The sequence below is a fragment of the Trichoderma gamsii genome (genome assembly GCF_001481775.2).
Source record: "Trichoderma gamsii strain T6085 chromosome Unknown Scaffold_2.2, whole genome shotgun sequence".
In the NCBI taxonomy this organism is placed as follows: domain Eukaryota; kingdom Fungi; phylum Ascomycota; class Sordariomycetes; order Hypocreales; family Hypocreaceae; genus Trichoderma; species Trichoderma gamsii.
The window spans coordinates 1,367,292-1,390,541 of record NW_020171339.1 but is presented as its reverse complement, the minus strand read 5'-3'; the positions used below and the strand labels follow the sequence as shown (position 1 = coordinate 1,390,541).

The following is a 23,250-nucleotide window of genomic DNA, read 5'->3' as shown; positions in this document are numbered from 1 at the left end:
GGTTGCCGGGCACCTGCCAGATGCCAGTTTCTGCCAAAGTGCTTTTCTCGCATCTGCCTCAGTCACGCGTCAGTCGGTCTGCAAAAACGACTCGCTGAAGACAAAGACGCGTCCTGGACGGCGTTTCTCTCAGAACAAGCCTGTCGTTGAGGAACCGCCTCTTGCTTTTCAGCTGCATCGCTCAACAAGCATAAGTTGCTGCAAGTCACGCATATAACGCGATGCCACAACTCCCCTAATTCTTTGGCACCTCGATATCATCAAGCCCGGCGTTTCTCTCCAGATTATTTTCATTTGGCTATTCAGTCTCCATTTTCCGCAGACTTCTTCTCTGTGCCTTGTCCTTGCAGCATATCACTCTCGACTAGGATTGGCTGCCCGGCTCGACTGCTCGCTGCTTTAAATAGCAAGCTCTTGTGGTAGGCAGAGCTACATTTTTAAGAAGATCGAAGAAGAAAAAGACAACCAGCTTGTTGGTATTTCTTATCTCTTCCTTTTCTTCTTCTTTGACTTCCGCTAAATGCCAACGATCCTCTAGCTTTGGACCTAGATTTCATTTCTTTGTTTAATAACATCCACTTGAACACCATTAGAACTCTGCTCCTCAATAGCTATTGTTGCAGCCGAAACAATATGCGAGGACGTGAAAAGAATAGACGGCCCCTCATCTCTGCACCCATAGGCCCGGTCAAAAACTCCAGAGGTGCCGATCTTATCCGAAGCGAGAGGCTTATTATTGTCGATGCCATCAAGGACTGTGAAACCGACAGCTCAAGCTCCATTCGCGAATGCCGTCTTCCGTTTCCTATTCAAACACCAAGGCACATATCAGCTGGATTCCACAGCAATGGCCAATTAGAAGACAGTCCGAGCGTTGCAAAATCTGATATCGCGACCACGCCAACAATCAACATCTGTTCCAATCCAAAGCCACCAACGAAGTCGCGCAAAAGTTTGCTATTAACCTCATCTATACCGAAGCCATCTGTTAGAACAGTGCCAGCAGCTACACTGGTACAGGACGAGAATATTCCTCCTGCACCAGATGGCTTTCTCCATCCAGATCCACCAAAGCAGCGACTGGCGAGCAAACTGCCCAAATCTCGAACTATGAGTGCCCTTCATGACTTGAAGGCGTCCATCTCCCGGCCTTCGCTGGCTGTTCGCTCTATCAACACCTCAGCGTTCACCGGTTCCTCTTCCAAATCTTCTCCATCTTCTACTAGAACCGATGCGACACTCTGCAACCCTTCAAAATTGAATCTTGTGCAACCGTCCACAGCGTCGCTGGCCAACTCGGCCCAGTCATATTCTCCCGAGTCTCCTATCATGCGTATAAGCATTGCGCAATCTTCTGCCTATTGGTCTGGCCGATTTATGGCTCTCCACGATAAATATTCGTCAGAAGATCTTGCTAAAGATGCAATTGAATCTCGCCTATCATTGACCAACTCCTTTTCCGTGAGACCAAAAACACCATACAGCAGCCTACATCAGCGAGCATCTCATCTCCCTAATTCAACTACCACTTCCGCTTTGAGAAGCTTTATGACATCGTCCAATGTCCCGCCCGAGAACGAAGAGGACGCACGATGTCGCCGTGTATTTGACCACCTCGATAGTCTTTGCACCACAGATGAAGCGAGACGCTCTTTACATGTCTGGCAGCAAGCTTATGCTCGTCGACATGGTCGCCCCTCGCTGCTCCCTGAGGGCGGCACTATGGAAGAAAAGAGTCTGATGGCTAAGATTTTCCGCAGCTCGGGTGCCAAAAAAGGTGAAAGGCACAGCTTAGGAAAACTGCGCTACGGCTCTTATAATCACGATAACAAGACCAAGAGCTTTCTTTCCGGAAGCATTTCTAGGGCGTCTCGAGAAAAGCGGCTCACAATGTCATAACGAAACTGGATTCATAATTGTGTCAATTAATTATATTAGAAGGAGTGCAAAGTGGCGTTTGGCACCGATAGGTCTTTGGCAATGTCTTCTTGATTCCCCTTTTTGTACTCGGCACAGGAAAGCCGAGATGTAATGGATCGACTTAGGGGCAAGTGTTTGAATTGGAATTGAACTGGAAATGGAATTTGTGATGGATACTGTGATGGATACATCGAAGAAACGTCCTCTGTCGGGATTGTATTGGCTGTTGCTCGAATTGGAGAAGTACATGCGCTTGAGCTTCTTGTTAAAGGAATGCAAAAAGGAAAAATAAAAAAGCCTTCAAGAATAGTGTAGAATTAATGTAGATACATACAAGTTTCGAGATAGATTATGGCAATGAGTTACTGATATGAATTACTACTCATATTCTTTTGTATTGATATTATATATGCAGTATCCATTTTGAGGTTTAGCCGATCAATGCTTCCTGTCCCAGTGTCCATTCCCAGCGCCAGACGCCAATTTAAATTCCAATCATAATAATGCAATTCGCCGGGTAATAGATGAGAAACAGTCAAGATATTGTGTAGGGAAGAGTAGGTGTAAGAAGTTTTATTCCGCCCTCTTCCTTGTTTTCAAAAAGTCTTTGATCTGCTCATGCTTGTTTGCAAAGAACATGCGCGCATGGTCATTTCTCCAAACCAGCACACCGATTTCCTCTGAGAAGCGCGCCGTGTCGAGATAGTCTTTATCGTCGGTGAAGTCTCTGAACAAAAAGCCGCTCGTCGTCTTCATCCGCTCATTCTCTAGCTGCCACAGCCGGATCTGGTCGACGACGGTGGGCGGCAAGACGGGCTTATTGGTGAGGGCGGCGGTGCGGTGCATTTGCTCGTGGGCGTGGGCGGCGAGGTAGGATATGATCTGGTCGGCCGTGATGCCAAAGTTAATGGCCTGACGGATGGAGGCGCGGGAGAGGCGCCCGGCGACCATGTCCGGGAAGCGCATGTTGAGCTTGGCAAAGAGGGCGAGGACGGCGATTTGGAGGGCAGACTGGGTGTAGGCGTAGAGGCGGTAGTTTGTCTCGATGACGACGCTGCCTGATTGCTGCTCTCCGCCACCGCTGAGAGGTCCAAGGGATTGCTGCGATGCCTGGGCTGACTGGGTCGCAGCTGTGACGCCCTCGCTGATTGTTCGCAGACTGTTGCCTCCGCTCGTAAGGGTTGTAGCCAGTCTTGTAGGGAAGAACATGGAGCGCTTGTGCTGGGGGATGTAGATGAGGCCGAAGTCGACGAGCGAAGGAAGCATATTCCTTCGCTCTTCGGTCAGCGCATTTGTGTCGTACGCTCGCCCCAGCTCTAGACTAGCAAGCATGAAGAGGAATGAGAGCATGTCGACCGGATCCAGTCCCGAGCCCTTGTTATTGCCCAGAACATCCAGCCACAGCAAAAGCAGCGTCCAGACCTGCGCATTGGCCTCTTGCAGCAAGAAGGTAAAGCCCGCCTGTGTGATGCCCAAGCCTCCGCTTGGTCGTCTGTCGACAAGTCGCCCCGCGATGAGGAGCTCTTTGACGCCCTTGTTCGGCCCAGATCCATCGCCGACGCTCTTATAGCCAACGCTAGAGACGACAAAGTGCAAAACATCTTCCCACTTCTTGCGCGCGTATCGATCGAGGAACTGCAGGTCGATTTCGGGTGGGATGAGGAGGGAAGAAGGCACGCCGAAAGAGTTGTGATTCCCGCCACCGGTGAGAGCGAGTCGGAGAGATCGTTTAAAGTTGGACATGAGCTGGATCTCCTGCGGCTTCTCCTTGGACGGAGCGGAGATTTGAACAATATGAAGTCCTCTCAAGATGGAGAGCGATTGATCCTTGTTCCTACTCCAATGTTAGACGGGCAATTGTGACAATCGCAGGAAGCGTGATCTAACCGCTTGGCTTCTGGCTTCACCCAGACATCTAGATCGTTCAGAGTCATGGGATGTGGCATGAAGAGCATTCTCATGACAAATGTCTTGGCCAGATGCGGCAGCATGCGCCTGAAGATTGCAAAGGCCGTGGAGGGCTGCTGGTACAGCTTCTTAAAGGTTGTACCAGGCAGCCTCTCCAGATATTCTGCGAGATGAAGGGAAGGGTTGTTGGACATCTTGGCGGCTTGTGGATGACGAGGCTGCTATCCGCCAGGGAGAGAATGGATGTCGTGCTGACTATCGCATCATATGCGAAAGCCCAGCCTGCAGCGTTGGCCTGGACGTTTGGAGATTTGAAGGTTACCGAGCGTGAAGTTTTAGGTTGCCTATAAACCTGCTTATCTATGATGAAGATGCTTCGGCGCATCATCGGATAATCGGCCGCCAAAGATAACTGGCGATAGAGCTCAGCCCGCTAACGGTAGCGCTAAACATCACTAGCTATTACGTCTCAGTGGAGGGATCTCGGCTACACAAGCCGCCGCCGCCTTCAATGGTAGCCGAATCCCGGACACATCTACTACACTCGAAACAAACATATCAAGATACATATATCCAATCAATTGAACCAGTCTGAGTAACATCATGGCGAAAAAGCTCTCTCCTTTCAATTTTACAAAGGCTGTCATGCGGTCATTTATGGCCGAATCAGGTCTCGAGCCCAGGTAAGAGCAAACTCCAGCCATGGATCTTAGCCGCATACTGACAAGGCGCCAGACTGCTTCACAGCCGAGTATGTGCAGAAACCTGGACGGATAGTTTTGGTTTGGAGCTCACAGAAATACTTAGTTTCGCATAACAAATGCTTCAGAGGGTAAAGTCGACTTCGAAGTCGACATTCACAAAGATCATACGGTGAATTGACCCGAAGAGATGAATGGCGGGCTTCAATATCCTCTTGAAATTATCTAACGCTCTCGCCTAGAATCGGCTCCAAACCATACATGGCGGGACCATAGCCAGCCTCGTTGACCTCGGAGGATCTCTGGCAGTCGCATCTACTGGACGATTCGCGACCGGTGTGTCAACTGACTTGAATGGTAAACAGGCAACAATGACTCCCCTTGTTTCCAGCGAATCATTGTCAACGTACTGACATGCGTCATCTCTTCAGTTACGTATCTAAGCCCTGGTGGCCGGCCTGGCGATCTTCTCAAGGGAACTGCTACTTGTGATAAGAGTACGTAATTGCCGTCAATTGGTACCTGATAATTATTGACCTTGGGATGACAGTTGGCAAGACGCTCGCGTATACATCGGTACAGTTCTACAATAGCAAAGGCCAGCTCGCCGCAAGAGGAAGCCACACCAAGTATTCAAGTTTGCCAATCTCTATGACATCAAACTATTACTGACCTTGGCGTTTAGGTATGTCGCTGGAACCATGGGCCCGGATGGGGCCTTTGTAGCTCCGGCGCAATGGGTAGATGAAGTCGACTAGCTTTGGATCGATTCAAGGACAGCAATGCTACAATCTCCAGCATAGTGATTATATAGACCTAGTCGTAGGAAATCAAATGTATAGAAGAATATCCGTTATAGGGAAGAGGCTCAAGCTACAGAGATTGCAGTGTGATTGTGACATCCTGTAGCCCGACACATGCACGATGAGATAATCAACAGGATAAGCCGCAGAGCCTCAATCTGCTGGCCAGCGAGGGCGTCAACCCACCTTTCCCCTTCTTTTATAACTGCGCACTTACTCTTAGATGCTACGTAACACCAGAGTCTAGCCAATGGGGCATTCAGCAACTACCTAGTAGTAGCTGCATGTAATAGAGATCAGCGGATACATGTGACTGGCCGCCTCGAAGCTCTTACCGCCCCGAAGCGGTTTTCCACCCGTGGAAGAGGTACGGAGACTTGCTAGATTCGCTTTCATGTGACATCAGAGGCATAGGTTCGTCTCAATTAGATGCTCACGGAGTGCTTCGCCACTCTCACTATCTCTCTGCCTACTATTGCTTCCGTATATATGATTACCGCAAATTACAACACCATCGTCCAACTTGACAGAGTTGCATACATAGGGAGGAAGTGGCTTGGGTCTTTGCTCCAAGTGCTTATTGCACCAATCAGGCAAGGATTTTACTTATAATTAGGCAATCAATTCAACTTTTACTTTCAAACGCGTGGAAGAAAGCAATTTCCGCGAATGATGTAATATGGACAGCGAGGCTTCTGGGTACGCACGTAGCATGTACAAGTATCCACCACGCTTCATCGGTGACTCTTTGAGGATTGCAGCAAGATCCTTGTGGATGGCAGCCTAACAACTTAGGAAAACATCCAGGTGACTGGTGTAGCTCTGGTATATAATTGGGTACTATTGATAGCCCGTATTGAAGAATAGACTCTTTACGACGCCCTAGACCAGGAGGTAGACTTTATTGGGATCCAGCGTTACGTGATGCTCCATGTCTGTATGTAACGCTGGCTATTTCCCCCAAAAGAGATGCGTGGCTCTTTAGGCTGCAGAAGGCTATGCTATTGGATTTACGCATACTTCCTGAGGACATTTGGGTGCGCTCCCGTAGGTGGCGGGTTTGATTCGGAAATGGTAAGAGCGTGCAAATGTGCCCCCCGAATTTCCGGCAGTTCGGACGTGGTGGGGCCGTGCCTATGTTGGTGATCCTTCGACTCGTGACGGCTCAAGCTCGGAGAAGAGAAGAACAATACGAGTAACTCGGAGAAATTCGTGCTTTACGGTGAGATGCCTGTTCCTGCTAGAGACACATGTTCGTATATCGTATATACAGCTGCATGCTAGTAGCCCTTGTACATGTGCCAAGAATATCCTACTGGATGCCGCTCCATCCTACTAATACCTATTGGTAGCTGTCTACCTTAGATGAACGCAAGATACACGTACCGGCCTGGCTAGAATCGGCTTGATAGAACACCGCCAGATAGCGGCAATAGGCAGCTGGTTTATCAGTCACCATTGTCGGCATCACACGAGCACATACCCCGGGCATATGGATCTCGTCGGTCTCCGTGTCGTGCTGCCAATGGTGGTTTCTTTCGCTTTAGCCTCCACCACTTTTGGGGAAACAAGATCGAGATGACGGGCCGCTGCCGCAGTGGCCAATATCGAGTCCCTTCATAGCTGATGCCAGCTCAGCAAATATGCCCAACCATAGTCATTACCAAGAGCCGTGCATGTGCTTTCTGCAATCCTTGCTGGCAGTGCAAATTGTTTGGGGTGGGGCCACCCGCACAGCCTCTCTGCCGACTGGATAGATGAGTTCGATGGCGCAGCTCGCAGCTTCGACCAATCTAGATTGCTACAGTGTTTTGCCGGTGCAGAAGCCCGAGCAATGCCAGAAAATCCAGCTACAGTTGATATATAGGCAAATTGCACGGTCAATAAACAACAGGACATACCAAGCAAGCCGTGTATACATGCTGTAGCACTTTTCCCAAGATTCGACACACCAGCACACCAACCTAGCGGCTCCGCTTGATGACGACGAATTCACAACGGGGTGTAATTCGACCCAAGAGCCGGAGGAAGCCTCAACTAAACGTCCCGGCGTTGAGGATGAGGCAATACAAAAACGGCCAAGGGTCCTCGTTCTAGGAAAATAGAAACAAGACCACATAACTTTTGCCATGCCACAAGTCGTAGATAGATTTTAAAGTGCTTGACTCCTTGCTTCGTACCTTTTCCTTAGTACCGGTTGGCGATAGCCCAAACCAGGCCGCCATTCTCTCATTGGACATCAATTCCAGGTACCTTTGTATCTTTTTGGGTTCCATGCCGGAGCAAAGCCGCGCATAAAACGAGACTCATCGGCTACGTCCGTTTCGTTCACTCGCCACCCAACCTCGTGCCCTTTGATCTCGACTCAATCTCCAGCTCCAAGAGGCGAAGCAGAGGCAATCCAGTGATCGGATAAGCTTAATTGCCCGCCGTGAGACCGTCACAAACTCTCTTTTGCCTCTTTGCTGGTGGGCGGTGGAGAAGCCTTTCGACTGGCAAGACAGAAATTTCCCCGCACCTAGGTAGCGGCCCGGGCCTTTAGATTCACTTCTCCAGCTCTCCAGCTGCTAATCGGAAGCTAGATCGCCTGTAGCTTCACTGGCAATAGCGCTGGGCACCCGCTATACGCGAATAGCGGGCCATAATGTCAAGACGAAGACACCGAGAGGCGTCACCCTCGATTTACTCTTCAAACACCCTCAGCCTTGCCCTTCGTTCGCCAATCGATACGCCCGGCTACATCCCGCAGAGGGCGGGGCAGCGGCTCCAGCGCCAGGGAGAGGCGAATACGCAGCGAGACCAGCCCGATCAGTCGCTGTATCCCCCCCGGCCTGCCCACAATGGCCAAGGCCAATCGCTGGTCATTCGGACACACGACGCCCAGTCGATGGCCCGAGATCGAGACGTGATGTCCCAGACGATTGCCTCTCCTATGGCTCAGCTTTATTCCTTATCGAGAGACCCGTCGCCGTTGGCATCCTCGCATATCGCCAGTCCCATGCAGGTGCTCTCCCCACCAAGACGCACGGCTCCCGCGCAAATCCTCAGCGATGTTACGCAGTTTCACCAAACATGGACCGACATGTTTCAGAGGAGGGACGATAGGCTGATCAATTCTTTTGACTGGGATGGAACGGTCTTGACAATCCGAGGCCAGCCGCTCGTTAATCGGCAACAACGCATGATACCGCCTAACAACAATGTCTCGAGCATGGGTACCCAAGAGTCTAGCGACATACAGCTTGTTGCAGAATCATGGATCGATGATACCAGCGAGTTTTCCCAGCAAACCTCCACAATTTCAGGACAGCTCACCGAAAGCGATCAACACAACACGCATGACTACTTGGATAATGGATTGTACCCTCCTCAAGATGGCGATGGCAACTATATCGCAAGCCAGGCCCCAAGCCCCCAAGAGCGCCCCCAAGAGCACCAGGCTCCCTTTGGTCAGGCCGAAGGCTCATATCTCGATGTGAGGCTTGGTCTAGAGCAAATGGTGGCAAATCTCGACGCACTATACCAACGACCAAACATGGGGCGGGACATCAGTGGCTATGGGCGTGGTATGCTCGGCGCCGCAGAAGGAAATCCGCAGACGCCTCAGGACTATGATGCAAATGCCGATATAATGCAAGGACACTTCCCTGTACTGCACGATAAGTCCTCATTCATCTGTCCATATGCAATGAGGTACCCAGATCTTGTGCATCACAACTGCTTTCAGAAGATCAACACAATCCCGTACCTGAAACAGCATCTGAGAAACGTCCACCACGATGCCATGAACTGTCCTCATCAATGTCAAAAGAAAAGAGCAGAGGCACTTCATCGACGAAGCCGATCGTATAACGCTCTCCATTACGATTCGGGTACATGTCTTCAGATCAAACAGCGTAGCGACCGATCAAAATCACATATACAGCAATGGGACCGCATCTATCAAATCCTATTTCCCCACACGAGCCGCATCTCAGACCCTTGCATCAAGGACTGGACGATCAAGCAGTTGAGGACTATTTACAAATTCAAAGAAAAGCATGGCCCCGAATGCCTGGCTCCCGTTTATCACCAGCTGCACTTCCAAATCAGGCAAGCCTTTCCAGAGCCGGAAGACTTGTACCGAATGGCATTCTGTACATGGCTACCAAAGGTGTTTGAACAGCGATTTCCAACACGAGGTCAAGAACTGCTGGGCGATTTCCTAAAGCAAATAAATTCTGCGCAGCGTCGCAATTCCCACATTCTCGATACCACCCCGATATTCCTAAATGGGGACACGTCGGCATCAGTCTTGCGCAGAGTCCAGATAGGGCAACAAGACACTTCTCGTCCATCAATACCGCCACACATTGAGACTGGCTCTGATAGAACAAGCTATTCCGCGATTTTTACGCCCTTTGCAATACAGCAGCAACAGGGCCCCATCCAACCTCGGGCAGACGATACTTTTTTCGAGCCTCAGCATAACTACTCTCAACACTCCGTGCCTCATTATCTCTCGAACCTTCAGTCTCAAACAGATATTGGTTATCTTGAGTCGACACCGGATATCCAGGGCCCTGAATACGACTCTTATGACTCGAAAAACTTCTTGTTCGATCAGTGCGCCCCCTTGCCTGGCAGTCCTTCCCAATTCTTTGCAGATGTCGCCATGGATATGGAAGACATTGGCATTTCAGAAACAGATAACAGAGTGCTCACGTATCGCTTTGGCGCATCAAGTTCCAGCGATTTGCTCTGAAGACCTGGTTTACCAGATTATCCTTATTATTTCCATTTTTCCGTTACCTTTTCTCCCCTTTTTTTTTTCCCTCTTGGATTAATTTTTGCCCCGCCCTTTCCAATATTTTGCGGTTTTCCACATCATTTTCTTCATTGTCTGGGATATCATCATATATTGTTTGAGATTTACATACTGCAGATGCTGTACCAATGTGGTTCTCTCACCAGCATCGTGTGGATGGAAGTTGGTGGATGGCATCGGTTCGATCTTTTTTTTTTTTTTTCAACACTCTTATTATTATTTTTATATCAATTAAGCGGTAATTTGACCGTACAATCTTACACGGCAGTGGCGCATGTTCCTCCCTCGGTATGGATGGCATTTGAAACAAGTTTGGAAAATATGAGCTACGAATGCTAGGAAGAAAACATCTGCTTTTGTTTATATCTCCTCTCTTTGCTTGTCTGGGCGGAAAATTTTCTTTTTGGATGGATACCCTTGCATATTGGCCGGCCGATAGATTTGGGCATAACGAGATCATGGATGGGATGAGACACAGGCGGAAATGACTTACAGGAGAGATTACGAAGATTTAGGCAAATAAATGATTCATAAAGGAGTGCTTTGGGTCACACCATCGCAAGATTACAACGTTGACTGAATCGTTGGACTTCAAACACGGGCAATAATATCTAAAAGGTCAACCCCTCGCTCTTAATCTTTCTTAGCTCTCCTCCTATCTTCTCGTTCATCAGTCCCCAAAACATAATCCAGAAGCCCAATACCCCCAAAGTATACGTCAAACCGCTCATGATGCCGGTCATGCTTCCTAGCCGCTCCCCCAAAGAAATCATACCCGCTATGCACCGTCGACGTCTCAATGAGCTGAAAGGCCACAAACACCCACATGGTGAGGATATGCGACTTGAGCAGCAGCGGCGGCAGCAAAATAGGCAGCACGTTGGCCGCGATGTGCTCCACCGGATGGGCGTACTGCGATGAAAACGCCACGGGGGCCGTGAACTTGTGGTGCTGCTTGTGAAACCGCTTATACAGCGGGCGCAGATGGAGGATCCTGTGGGAGCTGTAAAAGAGTGCCTCGCGAGCTAGCACGCTGAGGAAGAGATCCCGTACGAATTCTTCTAGAGAGGGAAGTTTTGCGTCGACTCTGATGCTGGGGGGCAGGCCCTTTGCGAAAATTGCGTAGAGTAAGGCGCCGTGGAGGGCGAAGACGATGGCTTGGTTGCGGATGCAGACGAGCATGGAGTGGAAGATTTCGCTTGACGTGGGTTGTTTGGGCGCGGGCTGGATCTTGTGTTTCTCGGAGAAGGATGGTGCGATGGAGTCGAGGAGGATGAAGAGGACGCAGGGAATCCACCAGAAGATGACTTGGACGATGAAGGTGCCGACGAAATCGACGGTGTAGGGGTCGTAGGTTGCGATTATGTGACCCCAAGAAGCTGCCACTGCATCCATGACAGCCATGGCGTATGACATTGAAGGTATTTCAATTGCTGTATACTTTCAGAGCCGTATATTCTGAAATCTCAATTCTAAAAAATGCAATTGATACTTTTACAAAAAAGATACCACAAGCTCGAAAGATGCAAACCAGAACAAGTGGCGGAGAGTGACAAAGAAACGCTTCTACGAACTTGTGAAAGCCTCACATTTTCACCACTGGCTAGATATATAGTATATAGCCTGGTCCATCTGCCTCGGCTCGCGCGTGAGGGGCAAAACAAAAAACATTTGTTAAAAAGAGGTCTAGGGAACAAAAAATCCTTTCTTTAGTTCAGCCACATCTCCACGCTGGATCGGATTTGCTTCCCCACGTCTCAAGTTGATCTAGCGGGGGGGGGGGGGACCACACAAATGTGCTCTTTTTCCAAAGCTGTCTGATGCTCGTCTTCTCATTGGCTTTTCTTGTTATTGTTGTCACGCAACGTATACCTCTTTTAGCCATTCTTACTTGAGAAATACTACTTTTAGTATAATTCAACCTGTGCCTCGGGCTCACGTGTAAACTTGTTAAACACGCCAGATCCTTTCAAGCTCTCCATCCTCCCTCAAGCCACTCCTGCGCAATTCTATAACTGCCCTCTCGCACATCTCCCGGAACGGTATGTCCAGCCCCGTCAACCGCCACAAACGCCAATCGACCGGAACTCTTCCAGAATCCCGTGGCGGCCATGCCTTCTGGCAGTTCCCGCCACGGAGCCAGCCGATAGTCCGCCAGCCCGCTCCATCGCAGGTTGTCGTACGCCCACATATTGCCCGGCGTGTTGAGTCTGTAGTCCTCGTTGCCTTGTAGTACAAGCACGCGGATGTCGCCCAGGTTGGGAGTGCGGTAGGCGTCGAGAATACGTGCAACTTCACGGGTCGTGGGCCTGAAGGGGTCTTTGGAGTAGATGTAAGCCATGTCAACGTCGATGTCGTCGGCTACAAATACAAAGGAGGACGGCAGCTTTAGAGCCTTTTTGATGTGGTCCTGGTTGAGGTAGGCTGTCATGTTGCCTTTTGTAATGTCCGAGCACAAAGGCCAATCAGGGCAGGGAATGTGGACTGTGTCAAATGTCGTTAATATCGGAACGTATTAGCAGGGCAAAAGGGTTCAACTTACCATTGAACGGGTTTCTTTTCCCTGCCATGACTTGTTCGTAATAATAGGGATGGACCATTTCTTCTACGTATGTCATCATGCCCCGGCATTCATGTCCATCATTACTCGCATCGCAGTTTCGTCCGAGCTCAAAGAGCTTAGGCACGTTGAGTGCGAGCACCTCACAGACGGTATCGTTCATGATCTTGTCGTGTTTCCCGAATCCCTTACACAAGAATTCGTATGTGCCCACAGCGGGGGCGGTATAGTCAATCACAGCATTTACCAGAATAAGAGAGGTGATGTTGCCCGGGAATGCATCTCGGGAGTTGAACCTCCGTGACTCTAGTATATGATTGAGGTAGACTGGCCCATAGTGTCCACCGTACGATTCTGCCGCGATATGGATGGGCAGACGGGCTCGGTCTGGGAAGACGTCTTTGAAGAAGATGTTGAGAAAGGCTTGGAAATCGGATGCACCGGCGAGATCAAATGACGGGATGGGCGATCCCTCTGCGCGAGAGGAGAAGCCAACGCCAGCGGGCTGGTCCAGGAACAGCACCGAGGCATTATTGTTCCAGGCAAAGTCGTTGGGCACGGTTGTGTTTGCGCCAGGCTCCAGCCAGCAAGCCCCCATTTCGTTGAAGAGTCCGAACATCGAAGTGGCCCCAGGTCCTCCATTCATCCAGATGATGACGGGATCGTTAACAGGGTCGTTTCGGCTGTCGAAGAACCAGAAGAAAAGGCGATGCGAATCCGTCACGTCGATTGTGCCCGTCCATTGCGATTCGCCATACGTAGCACACGTGGAATCGTCTTGCGGCGTCAAAGTATACTGGCCCGCTCTAAAGGAGGGAATATCTGCCGATGAGGATGCTGTTGCCGTCTTGGGGCCGGCCAATGGACGTTGATCACCAAAGTCGAAGCTCTGGAACTGGAGTCCGTCCGAGATCCGGGCTGATTCATGTTGTTTTGGTAAAAACGGCGGGAGTCTTAGATACGCGACTGCATTTCCTGCGAGCAAAATGCCCGAAGCAACTACAGTCTTGGAGATGATCATGATGAGGTTGCGACAGCGCTACCCTCCAGCCGTAACGATACAATAGTCAAGCAGGGCAATTCTTGTTGCACTTGTCAGCCTAGGAAAGGCTTACATATATATACTTGCACGACGAGAAACAAATACTCAAGTCCCTTCTTCTCTCTTTAAGAAGCGTCAAATTCGTGACTGCTCATCACAGCGGGGTTCGTCTACCGTACCCGCTAGAGGAACGCGCGTTAATACGCTTGAGCGCTTCTGAATCCGCACAATCAGTAGCACTTGGTGGACAATTTGTAGCAAGTGAAGGATTAACAACCTGACACCTCTTTTGCATCATCGAAAGCAACAAAAGCCGAGAGCAAGGACATTTGATAGAAACTACATGTGTTTGGACGCGCTCACTTTCTAGGAGATCTCGAGCTCATTGTTATAATATGACCAGGGTATGTATGGAGCTCAAGTTTGTACAAAGATGATAGTCATGATATTCCGTCAATTCGTCAAATTCTTTGATACGTCCGATATGTGTATATGTACCCTTATACCAGATATCCAATCCAATCCAATCCATAGCATACAAATAGAATAAGGTAGCTCAGTGACCAGCCAAAGCCAAGACAATCATTCTCACAAGCCCAAAAAAAGATGAATCGTTCTACGCAACATATCCAAAAAAAGGACAAAAGAAAAAAAAATATCCTTTCATTAATCCATTCATTAAATTCGTGACTTCGTTGTCTATACGCTCAAACTCGTGAATCGTCCGCGCAAACGCTCAAGTCAGAGTGGCCAACATGGCACGGACATATCCAGGCGGTGGTCCTGTATAACATAGTCCGATGTCAGCCACTTCGCTCGATAGGAATAAAATAACAGAAAAATTCATGCGACGGCAGTAACGCGGCGCACCTTTCATCGGTATTTTGGCACGCTGATGGACATCCTACCTTTCTTGTCCTTCTCGATACGCGCCGGCTTGTGGGTTGAGATCTTCTCGATCGATTCCTCGTACGTCACAAAGTCTCCGTTGGGGAGTCTCTCAGTTCGGACGACTTCGCGGTCAAGTTCTCGTTTGCCGCGGAAGGCGAGCTCCTTTTCGAGGGCTTTGATTTCGGAGCGAATGTCCTTTCGGCTGCGCGATCGTGTTCGTGAACGATGGCGCTCCACTAGCTGGTAGTCGTCGCTGAGATGGTGGTGATGGTGAGAGTGAGAGCGGCTCCTGCTTTTCCGGCCGCGCGATGCTGGCGAGTAGTCTCTGTAAACGATGGTTTTGTCATCTCGGTATACTGACTTGTCGTCATAATACACGCTTTTGTCATCGCGGTAGACAGTCTTGTCGATCAATTCAAGTCCTCCACGAGGCGCAGCTTCGATGATGACGGGTGCTGGGTGCCCAGAGTGCACAGGGACTAGAATTGGAGCTGGAGCATGATTTGGTGGAGGACCTGGAGGCGGAGCATAAACCGACTGTGGAGGCGGAGGCGCATAAATCGCCTGTGGAGGTGGAGGCGGGGGTGCTGGTGCTTCGATAATGAGCTCCTCTCTGCGCTCCCTGATGATCTCGCCGGCTGAGGATCGAGCGGCAGCAACTTCAAGTTCACCTTGAGATTCCGAGTTAGTACTGAGCCAGCTTACGCCGAATTATTAAGAGCAATGGACTCACTTGACTTGTACTCTTCACTAAGCTTAAGCAGGTGGTCAATATTGGCTTGTCCTAGAGCCTTTTGCACAACAATGACATTACCCTATTACACACTTTGTTAGCCTTGTTCCTTGGAAATGGTCTGCCAACCGGTATAAAGACGTACCTCTTCAATAAAAGGGTAGCCGATATCAATCAGGGCCCGCTTAGACACTAATCTAGCAGGAATTCTGGTCTTGCCCTTCTTCGGGTACTCGCTCTTGGTGCTCTTGACTGTGGTGCCACCGCTGCTGCTGCTGCTGCTGCTGCTGCTGCTGGAAGAGCGGGTAGACGACTTGGATGCGTGAGATCTGCCTCGGTGGCTGCGCTTGTAGGAGTGGCTTCGTTTAGTAGAGCGGGAATCTCGGCTACGGCTGCGCTTCTCCTTTTCCTTTTCCTTTTCGCGAATAATCTCTCGCTCGACGATGCGCTCTGGGGGGATGACCGGGGCGGCCGGGATGCCTTCTTCAATTCGGTCGTGCTCAACGTGAATATCTTCATAGAAGCGTTGGTCATATTGTCGAGACGGCAAGCCGCGGGCCTTGGGAAGAGGAATGGGTGTATATGCCGGGGCCCGGTAGTCTTCGCGCAGAATGTCCTCGCGGCGGGCCGGCACTGGAAGCTCCTCTCGCTGGTCGAAAAACCTGGGCAGTGGTCGACGGTCATATGTATCGAGAGATGATTGGCGGCGCATCAGACCTGGGCGTCGAGGCGAAGAGTCTCGGTAGTATTCGCGGTCGCGCTCCTTTTCGACAAAAACGGTACGACGTTGTTCAGAAGGCTCTCGAAGAGGCTCTCGAAGAGGCTCTCGAAGAGGATCTCGAAGGGGATCTCGGAGGGGATCTCGGAGGGGGTCCCGGAGAGGCTCCCGGCGAGGATCGGAACGGCGATCAAGGCGGATGTCATCTTCGTAGTACCGGCGATCACGGACAATATCATCTTCGTATGATGACCGGCCGTATCTGCTGCCAAGGCGCTCCTCAGAGCGATCGCGGCCACCCCGCCCGCCGCTCATAAAGCGATCCTCCTCAAAGCGATCCCTCTCACGAATCTCATCTCTCTCGCCGACAAAGCGGTCCCGATCCAGGCGATCCCGTTCGAAGCGGTCTCCACGACTGGCCATGGTGAGTCGAGAGGCAATGAGAAGGTATTGTGTGTATTAGATGAAGTTTTGGTGACTCTTCCAGTGTTCCTCGGACAAAGTGGTCTTTATAATGCAAACAGTGTGACAAAGAGCAATATGCCCCTCTTTGTACCCCCGAAGAATGGCGCCGTGCCTCCAAAGAAGACAAACGCAAGGCACAAGGCACAAAGCACAAAGCACTTGCTTTCAAACAGCTGCTATTTCAAGCTCGCTGGAGAGTTGAAAGAAGATGGCGAGACGAAGGGCCAGCCGGCTATATGAAACAGCCCTTTCTTCGCTGCAAGTGGATTTCGGGTCAAGCGATGACGTTTGTGTGCTGAGCCCCGCTTGGCCTTCTGGTCTGTTCCAAGTTTTGCGCAGGGGTTGCTGGACTTGTTGCGCCAGTAGCGGCGAGCCGTGGGCAACACCAACAGCTAGTGGTGAGCGGCACGGCCAGGGAGGCCCCGTGATAAGCCACAGGTGAGGTCACGGCGCGAGGGTTCGCTGGGAGGGAGAGGCCCGAGGCGAGGGCGCTCGTGATGCGCGGGAGGGCTGCTGCGATGGTGTGGTTGGTTTTATATGGGTTGTGGCTGGTGAGATTCAGCTCGATGATGGATTCAGCTCAAAGGCGCCCCCAACAAAGACTTGTCGTGTTAGTGCCGCTATGCTGCATTCAATAATAGCAATACGAGCAAAAATAGCTACGGGGAGAGAATAGAGGAGAGAGCACGGGGATGAAGAGTCATTGAGTCTTCAAGCGCTTGTACTATATGTCTTACTTGCAACTACCGATGCTACTATTCCTGCCCGCTCACCTCATGTGGCTCTGCAATCACCAACTCCAAGATGGATCATTTCGCCTGTCCAGGTGAGGGGCCCTCCTGGTGACGTTTTCGTGAAGACACCCGGTCCAGTCTCGGTACTGCAGCTCGCCCATCTGGCTGGCTTGTAAAAAACAAGGCCGTTAGCACCCCATACGCGGACTAGGTTCAGGTTCAACATCCACCCTGCATAAACGAAGAAGCAACACTTGTACCAGTTTAGACAAGAGGCCATCGAGAATAGATTAGAATCGCAAGTAAACAGTCCCACAGCAAGAGGGCCTGCAAGGTTGCTGCGCGCTTGCTATCCTGGATATGCAAGGGGCCATGGGAAAAAAAAATCTCACATCGTGTCTGCCGCTTGGGCACCAGTGGCTTTTGATGCCTGGATGGGGTTTGGGCGACAAAATGACATCGACCCTGAACTATCACCACCTGTGACTGCATTCACTCTACTCCGTACAGGCTGCACAATAGCCCCAGCCAGAATACTACGGGGTAGCCGCTAGACATGTATCGCCTGCGGTGACCAATGATGCTCTATAAAATGCCCTTTTCCACTTCCCCTGCAGCGGTGTCGCCCAGCACAGCCTGCGTCTGCCGCTTTGGCGAACCCATCGCGGCAGACGGCATTTGGCTGAGACCGCAGCCCATTGGGCCGGAGCCAAGATCTCACAGCCGTGTTGCCGTCCCACTGCAGGAGACTTTTTGGCCACTCGGGCTGCGAGGCCTTGGCCATATTCACGATTTCACCTCTGGGGGCCTCCTAGTTGGGCTGCGGTCGCCGGATTGGGTGAGGCTTGTGCGCGTTGGTAGCCGTGATATCAGGCCACTTTGGGGGCAAGCCCTCCCTATCAAAAACGAAGAAGGCTTTGTTTTTAGACTTTTTGATTTCAAATTGTGTACGTATTTTCATAATCATGAAAGGCGCAATACTTTACGTGCCTCTCTTTTTCTGACGGGCAGGACGGTAAGTGTAAGATTGGGTTCCGAGACAGCATGAAAATCTCGCCCACAGGTTACATTCAATCCACCAGACTGGAGATTGAAGACGGCGATGAGAACAGCATGTAGACAAACTTTACTGCCTTTACTGTGAGCGAGTGTTTACATGGAAAGTATAGCCAGTTTATAGAGGCACTTATTCGATTTTACAATCATGCCTGGGTCCTTTTAGCTGCTACCTGTAATACTCGGAATCGCTCAGTACATGTACATGCACGTATACACTATTGATCATTCATCTCATTCCAAACAAGTCATCATTCATACAAATCATGCTATTCAATCTTGAGATACAATTTAAAGCATTTTTATTCCTCCTGTTTCTCATTCTCCTTCAATGCTACACTTAGCATCCAACATAAATGGCGTTGGCGTAAAGAGCATAAGTATCGGCGTGATTGAGGTTCTGAGAAGCCGAAAGAGACTGGATGAAGCTGTATCCATAGCCACCGTAGTCCTGAGTGCCCTTGACCTGCGACAGATGCGTTGACTCATGGATGACCGTGTTGGCCTGATCTTGCGCATGGCATGTTCGGGACAGAGATGGCAGAGCACTGAAGTAGAGGTTGCAGTAGGCCATGAGACTGCTGCTGGGAAGCGTGTAAGCCAATACTCCCGAGCTGCATCCGCCAAGCACATCGGAGCAGTAGAGAGAAGAGCTGCCGCCGCTGGTTGAGCCGCACTCAGAGGCAACGCGGCTGAAGACGCCCGAGACGGTGCTTCTCACGCTGGAGGTGGAGGACTTGAAGTACTCTGTGAGCTTGGCTGCGGAGCCAGAAGAAGCGGCTTGCTGGGCGAGCTGGGCGACAGAAGCACAGTTGCGGACGGCGGTCTGGATAGCACTGAGCTTGCTACCGCTGCAGTCGCTTTGTATGCGGGTGCGCTTCTGGTGGAAGGCAACGCGGCGGGCAGAGGCGGCCTCGCCATCAATATCAACCTCGATCTTGTTGGTCTCAAAGGGCACGGAACCGACGAGTTGGGTGGATCCCTCTTGGGCAAAGGAGAAAGCACCGGCAGACTGGATGTCGTACTTTCCGCCAAGCGAGAGATCGTGAGCTTCGGCAATGTCAAAGGTCACTTCGATGGATTGTCCGGCGGGGATGCTCTGGAAGGCATCTTCAGCCAGGTTCTCAGTAGAGATGCGTTGGCGGATACCGTCAAAGGCAACAGTGTGCTCTATAAGCCACGTTAGCAATTATGCACTTTTCAATGTGTAAGTGGCATTATCTGGTAAAGGGTACCTCCGGAGGTGATTGTGACCTTCTCTACGGCACTGTTGTCCAAGATGGTGCCAGACTTGAAGATCTTGAGACTGTTCTTGCCCGTGTTGGTAATGACAGCTTTGATCTCAGCGTTGCCAGCACTTTCGAGCTTGATGTCCAGGGGGGTTGGTGCCTTGCCAGGGGCAGCTAAGGCCAAAGCGGCGAGGGCAATGAGACCAGCGACAAACTTCATCTTGAAGAGGAGGAATCGACTGAATGTGATGCTTGTTGAGATGATTGTGGTGGTATGATACCTAATAATGGACGGCGTATAGCCTTATTTATACTTGAAATACGATAGCATGTTAACTTCTAGGAAGTATCATGATGGTTGGCAGTGTAAACAAAAGTTCTTCTCAATTACAACCATACCCCATCAATGGGACTCTAGTCAATTCCCCTGTTGAAATCAAGAGTATGGTATTGGCGTTTCGACTCACTTACACATCCTCTAGTTGCCGTTTTCTCTTGCATTCATGCAGTGATGTATCAAGGATATCGACCGGAAATAGAGCACTTCTACACACCAATCCGATTCAACTGCCGTATTGGGACCAGTATCCGTTGATAAAAGCCAAAAGGTCGGTGGAGAGGCATGCCTGGTCTATCTTCTACTCAGATTACTTTCTCTTACATACTGGCAAGACATATGGGGGATAGTGCATCTTCTTCTATCTGGTAGCTTACATAGCCATTGCAAAACGAACAACGCAAATAGACATGATAAATCTACTCGGAACATGAAAATAGAACTACCCTATGTATATGATGTCAAATTACAAAGATATCTCTCTTCGATTCTCTCAACTTCAACGCTGTGTCCGCTGTCCTATCAAGGCTCAGATAACGGAAATCAGCGGCTAATTATAAACGCTTTGTAAGTGTTCAGCCAATTCAGCTCTATCTAATGGCTGGTGCATTCATTGGCCCGGTTCCGAGATGCGGACTCACTATCCCGTAGACTTCGGCAACAGACCCAGCTTTCCCCCTCAATGCCAAGCGATAAGCGTAGAAACGAATCTGTGCCGGCCTAAACAGCTTCCAAAAATGTCTAAAATCTCCGGGTACTTTGCAATTCAAGGAAACGGAGGTATGAGTGGACTATTATGCTCGCATAGAGGCATACGCAGACATTAGTGTCTTGGCTCTTGGCATCTCTAACAAAATCGTGATGTTGACAATACGGGTTTATTCATACTCCAGAAATGCCACAAATTCTATACGAATTTTGGTCAAATAGTATCAAATGCTACATAGAAAACCGGCTTGAAGATGGCTAATATATAGAGATATAGTATATGCTTCTCCCTGGGAAGGAGCACGTCTCCAGGCGAGATATGTCCAAGTGATGGCTTCCTGAGGGACCAACGACTTCTGCCGAGTAAAATCCGAGGGTGTACTTGTTTCGGAAAATCCTTTAGGCAAATTACGTCTTGGCATACATACACACATCAAAAATTCTATAGTCTATCGAATTACCGAATACTATCGCTTCGGTGAAGAAATCCCAATAGGCGCAGCAGATCTTCCCAACTCGGCTCGATCGGGCTGCGCGTACTCAAATTTAGCTCGCCGGATGTTAAAGCTTGCTTCCACTTTAATTGGTTATTTTTGTGACCTTCCTATCTTGTCTGCTTCACAGTTACCGAAGCCATGGGCTTCTACGGTAGATAACCGTGGAGTGCAGGTGTGCAGTCTTAGACGGAAGACGTTCCCAACGAGGAAGCTCGTTCTTCAGGAAGCCAAACCTATCGATATCCACTCGCTCGTAAGTATTATATAGAAACAATTATTGCTAAACAATATGTCCTCCATAGTCTGAGGGTTACATTCTTGGCGATGAGTACTTACTGTATTGTGATGTGTTAAGCATGCCTCCAATCTCTGCGCCCTTCAGGTTCGACAGCGACATGTATTTTGGCATAACGGAACGGGGGTTCAAACAAGAGCCAAGAAAAAAACATCCCAACTTTTTCCGCTGTTACAGCGTTGTAGCTGTTCAATGATTACTTGGTCTCATGCCATAGAAATCCTGCTAGTCCCCTTATATCATCAATGTGAATTAACAAAGGTCACGGCCCAAGGAGTGTGAATAAGCTCGGAGACAAGCATAACGTAAGGTTATTAATAAATGTGCCTGGGTGTTTTACTAGTTCTACTAGAAGCACAATTCCGATATTGAGATACAAAAGTGCCTCGCATGGTGCCACCGGCTGCCTAAAGGAGAAGCTGGCGAGCAGCCCGCGGCTATCAAGCATTAAGAGCTACTATGCGGAGGCGACGGTCCGAAAACTTGAGCATCCCAACATGAATAGTCTCGATACATCCATCTTCAGCATTCATATGCTCGTATCTTTTTACGACGGTTGACCCCTCTTGCACGCATGCGATCCCTTTGCAGGCTTGGCGCTTTATTGAACTTGGGATGCCCTTTTTTGTCCAGATAGAGAGGCGCGGGTATCTAAGGCGACTTGACGAGAATAATGCGGATGTGGCCACCAGTGCGCATATTGCTAGGGATAGTAGAACTCACATGAGGGAATGAATGAAGGAGCCTGCTGCCGACGTCGACGTCATCAGTCTCATCCCACTCGCCTCCAAAGAGGAGCAGGACACTAATGAATACAGGACTTCTGCAGAGCTGGAAAAACAACAACTCAACTTCTTTCTTAGCAAGCAAGGGAAATATCTACGTCGCCGTACTTGAAATATCCTTTTATTGCCACCCTTCTAATGAGCCTTAATCGCATTGCAAGTGTGCGCGCTGTTCTTGGAATCAGTCTTACTCTCGTGCTAGCTACCTTCTTTTTCTCGCCCTCATACTCAATGGAGAGCCGCGACAACAGCTCTAGCCCTGTTGCTGGTCTGCGCGTGGAGATTAAGCAGACCAGCACGTCTCCTATCACCATCACCAGCACCGTCGTCAATGATAATGATCATACGGTCACTTTTCTCGTATACAATTCGCCGTTGGATACCGCTGCCCCATCCATTGGCCTGCTCACCATCACGCCTGACGGCGCCTCAGAGCCTCTTGACTTGCCAAAGCTCCAGATTCAAAGACAATGGCCGCCCAGTCCTGAGTCACTCATCCAGCTACAGCCAGGTGCAAGCCAAACAGCGGACATCGTCCTCAAAGATTTTATAGCTTCAAAAATTGCGGGAAAGGCATCTGTTGCTCTCAAGGGCCGCTGGGATATGGTGTGGAACAAGCAGAAAGATGATGTTACACCTGAGATGATAGAGCAAGCCCAGCTGCAAGCCGAGCCAGACGTGTTTAGTGGCAGCTTCGCTAGCGAGAGTGTGGAAATATCCCCCGCCTAATAACATAAAAGAACCAACGTTCGTTGTATTCGTGGGCTTTGCTTCGATACCTGTCTGCCTTGTGCTAGTGAATTGTACACATGGAGTGAAAACCGCTGCTTGGGCCCGCTAGGCCTAAATGCTAGGTGATGACGAGGCGCTAAACTGCTCTACCGACGGCGCGGGTTACTAGCGTCCATGCAAGCTCTCCGTTGGTTTGTTTGTTTTTTATTCTTTGCTCGTTTTTCTTCAGTGATCAGAGCGTTACAAGATGTTTCATCCCGCCCGATGAACAGAATCTCGATCAAGGAATCGCTTAAACAATGTCTGCGTCCTTGTTCGCCATGGACACA

At 50.0% G+C, this 23,250-nt stretch overlaps 11 protein-coding genes across 11 annotated transcripts; 4 read left to right on the top strand and 7 right to left on the bottom strand.

The window, feature by feature from the left end:
• Window positions 1-633: 633 nt before the first annotated feature.
• TGAM01_v200942 (hypothetical protein) lies at window positions 634-1,899 on the top strand (the record flags this gene model as incomplete). The annotated part of the gene is made up of 1 exon (XM_018806534.1): window positions 634-1,899. The coding sequence occupies one exon, from the start codon at window positions 634-636 to the stop codon at window positions 1,897-1,899; it is 1,266 nt and encodes a 421-aa protein (XP_018660176.1).
• Window positions 1,900-2,493: 594 nt separating this feature from the next.
• TGAM01_v200941 (transcription initiation factor TFIIH subunit 4) lies at window positions 2,494-4,022 on the bottom strand (the record flags this gene model as incomplete). The annotated part of the gene is made up of 2 exons (XM_018806533.1): window positions 2,494-3,754; window positions 3,808-4,022. 2 exons carry the CDS (start codon window positions 4,020-4,022, stop codon window positions 2,494-2,496), a joined length of 1,476 nt encoding a protein of 491 aa, XP_018660175.1.
• A 409-nt stretch (window positions 4,023-4,431) lies between these two features.
• TGAM01_v200939 (hypothetical protein) lies at window positions 4,432-5,287 on the top strand (the record flags this gene model as incomplete). Its single annotated transcript, XM_018806532.1, has 7 exons — window positions 4,432-4,511; window positions 4,564-4,579; window positions 4,636-4,701; window positions 4,772-4,886; window positions 4,961-5,026; window positions 5,080-5,158; window positions 5,215-5,287. 7 exons carry the CDS (start codon window positions 4,432-4,434, stop codon window positions 5,285-5,287), a joined length of 495 nt encoding a protein of 164 aa, XP_018660174.1.
• TGAM01_v200940 (hypothetical protein) lies at window positions 4,845-5,245 on the bottom strand (the record flags this gene model as incomplete). The annotated part of the gene is made up of 2 exons (XM_024548651.1): window positions 4,845-5,008; window positions 5,203-5,245. Coding segments are annotated over 2 exons (207 nt in total), but the record flags the coding sequence as incomplete, so codon positions are not given.
• A 1,357-nt stretch (window positions 5,288-6,644) lies between the features above and the next one.
• Window positions 6,645-6,824, bottom strand: TGAM01_v200938 (hypothetical protein; the record flags this gene model as incomplete). The annotated part of the gene is made up of 2 exons (XM_024548650.1): window positions 6,645-6,667; window positions 6,719-6,824. The coding sequence occupies 2 exons, from the start codon at window positions 6,822-6,824 to the stop codon at window positions 6,645-6,647; spliced, it is 129 nt and encodes a 42-aa protein (XP_024406661.1).
• Window positions 6,825-7,976: 1,152 nt separating this feature from the next.
• Window positions 7,977-10,076, top strand: TGAM01_v200937 (hypothetical protein; the record flags this gene model as incomplete). The annotated part of the gene is made up of 1 exon (XM_018806531.1): window positions 7,977-10,076. One exon carries the CDS (start codon window positions 7,977-7,979, stop codon window positions 10,074-10,076), a length of 2,100 nt encoding a protein of 699 aa, XP_018660173.1.
• A 696-nt stretch (window positions 10,077-10,772) lies between these two features.
• Window positions 10,773-11,543, bottom strand: TGAM01_v200936 (oxidoreductase; the record flags this gene model as incomplete). The annotated part of the gene is made up of 1 exon (XM_018806530.2): window positions 10,773-11,543. The coding sequence occupies one exon, from the start codon at window positions 11,541-11,543 to the stop codon at window positions 10,773-10,775; it is 771 nt and encodes a 256-aa protein (XP_018660172.2).
• A 565-nt stretch (window positions 11,544-12,108) lies between these two features.
• Window positions 12,109-13,720, bottom strand: TGAM01_v200935 (carboxypeptidase Y; the record flags this gene model as incomplete). Its single annotated transcript, XM_018810368.2, has 2 exons — window positions 12,109-12,623; window positions 12,682-13,720. 2 exons carry the CDS (start codon window positions 13,718-13,720, stop codon window positions 12,109-12,111), a joined length of 1,554 nt encoding a protein of 517 aa, XP_018656396.2.
• A 757-nt stretch (window positions 13,721-14,477) lies between these two features.
• On the bottom strand, window positions 14,478-16,506 carry TGAM01_v200934 (hypothetical protein; the record flags this gene model as incomplete). Its single annotated transcript, XM_024548649.1, has 4 exons — window positions 14,478-14,524; window positions 14,650-15,303; window positions 15,366-15,447; window positions 15,511-16,506. 4 exons carry the CDS (start codon window positions 16,504-16,506, stop codon window positions 14,478-14,480), a joined length of 1,779 nt encoding a protein of 592 aa, XP_024406660.1.
• Window positions 16,507-18,678: 2,172 nt separating this feature from the next.
• TGAM01_v200933 (hypothetical protein) lies at window positions 18,679-19,787 on the bottom strand (the record flags this gene model as incomplete). The annotated part of the gene is made up of 2 exons (XM_018810370.1): window positions 18,679-19,508; window positions 19,574-19,787. 2 exons carry the CDS (start codon window positions 19,785-19,787, stop codon window positions 18,679-18,681), a joined length of 1,044 nt encoding a protein of 347 aa, XP_018656398.1.
• A 2,540-nt stretch (window positions 19,788-22,327) lies between these two features.
• On the top strand, window positions 22,328-22,918 carry TGAM01_v200932 (hypothetical protein; the record flags this gene model as incomplete). The annotated part of the gene is made up of 1 exon (XM_018810371.2): window positions 22,328-22,918. One exon carries the CDS (start codon window positions 22,328-22,330, stop codon window positions 22,916-22,918), a length of 591 nt encoding a protein of 196 aa, XP_018656399.2.
• Between the last annotated feature and the right edge of the window lie 332 nt (window positions 22,919-23,250).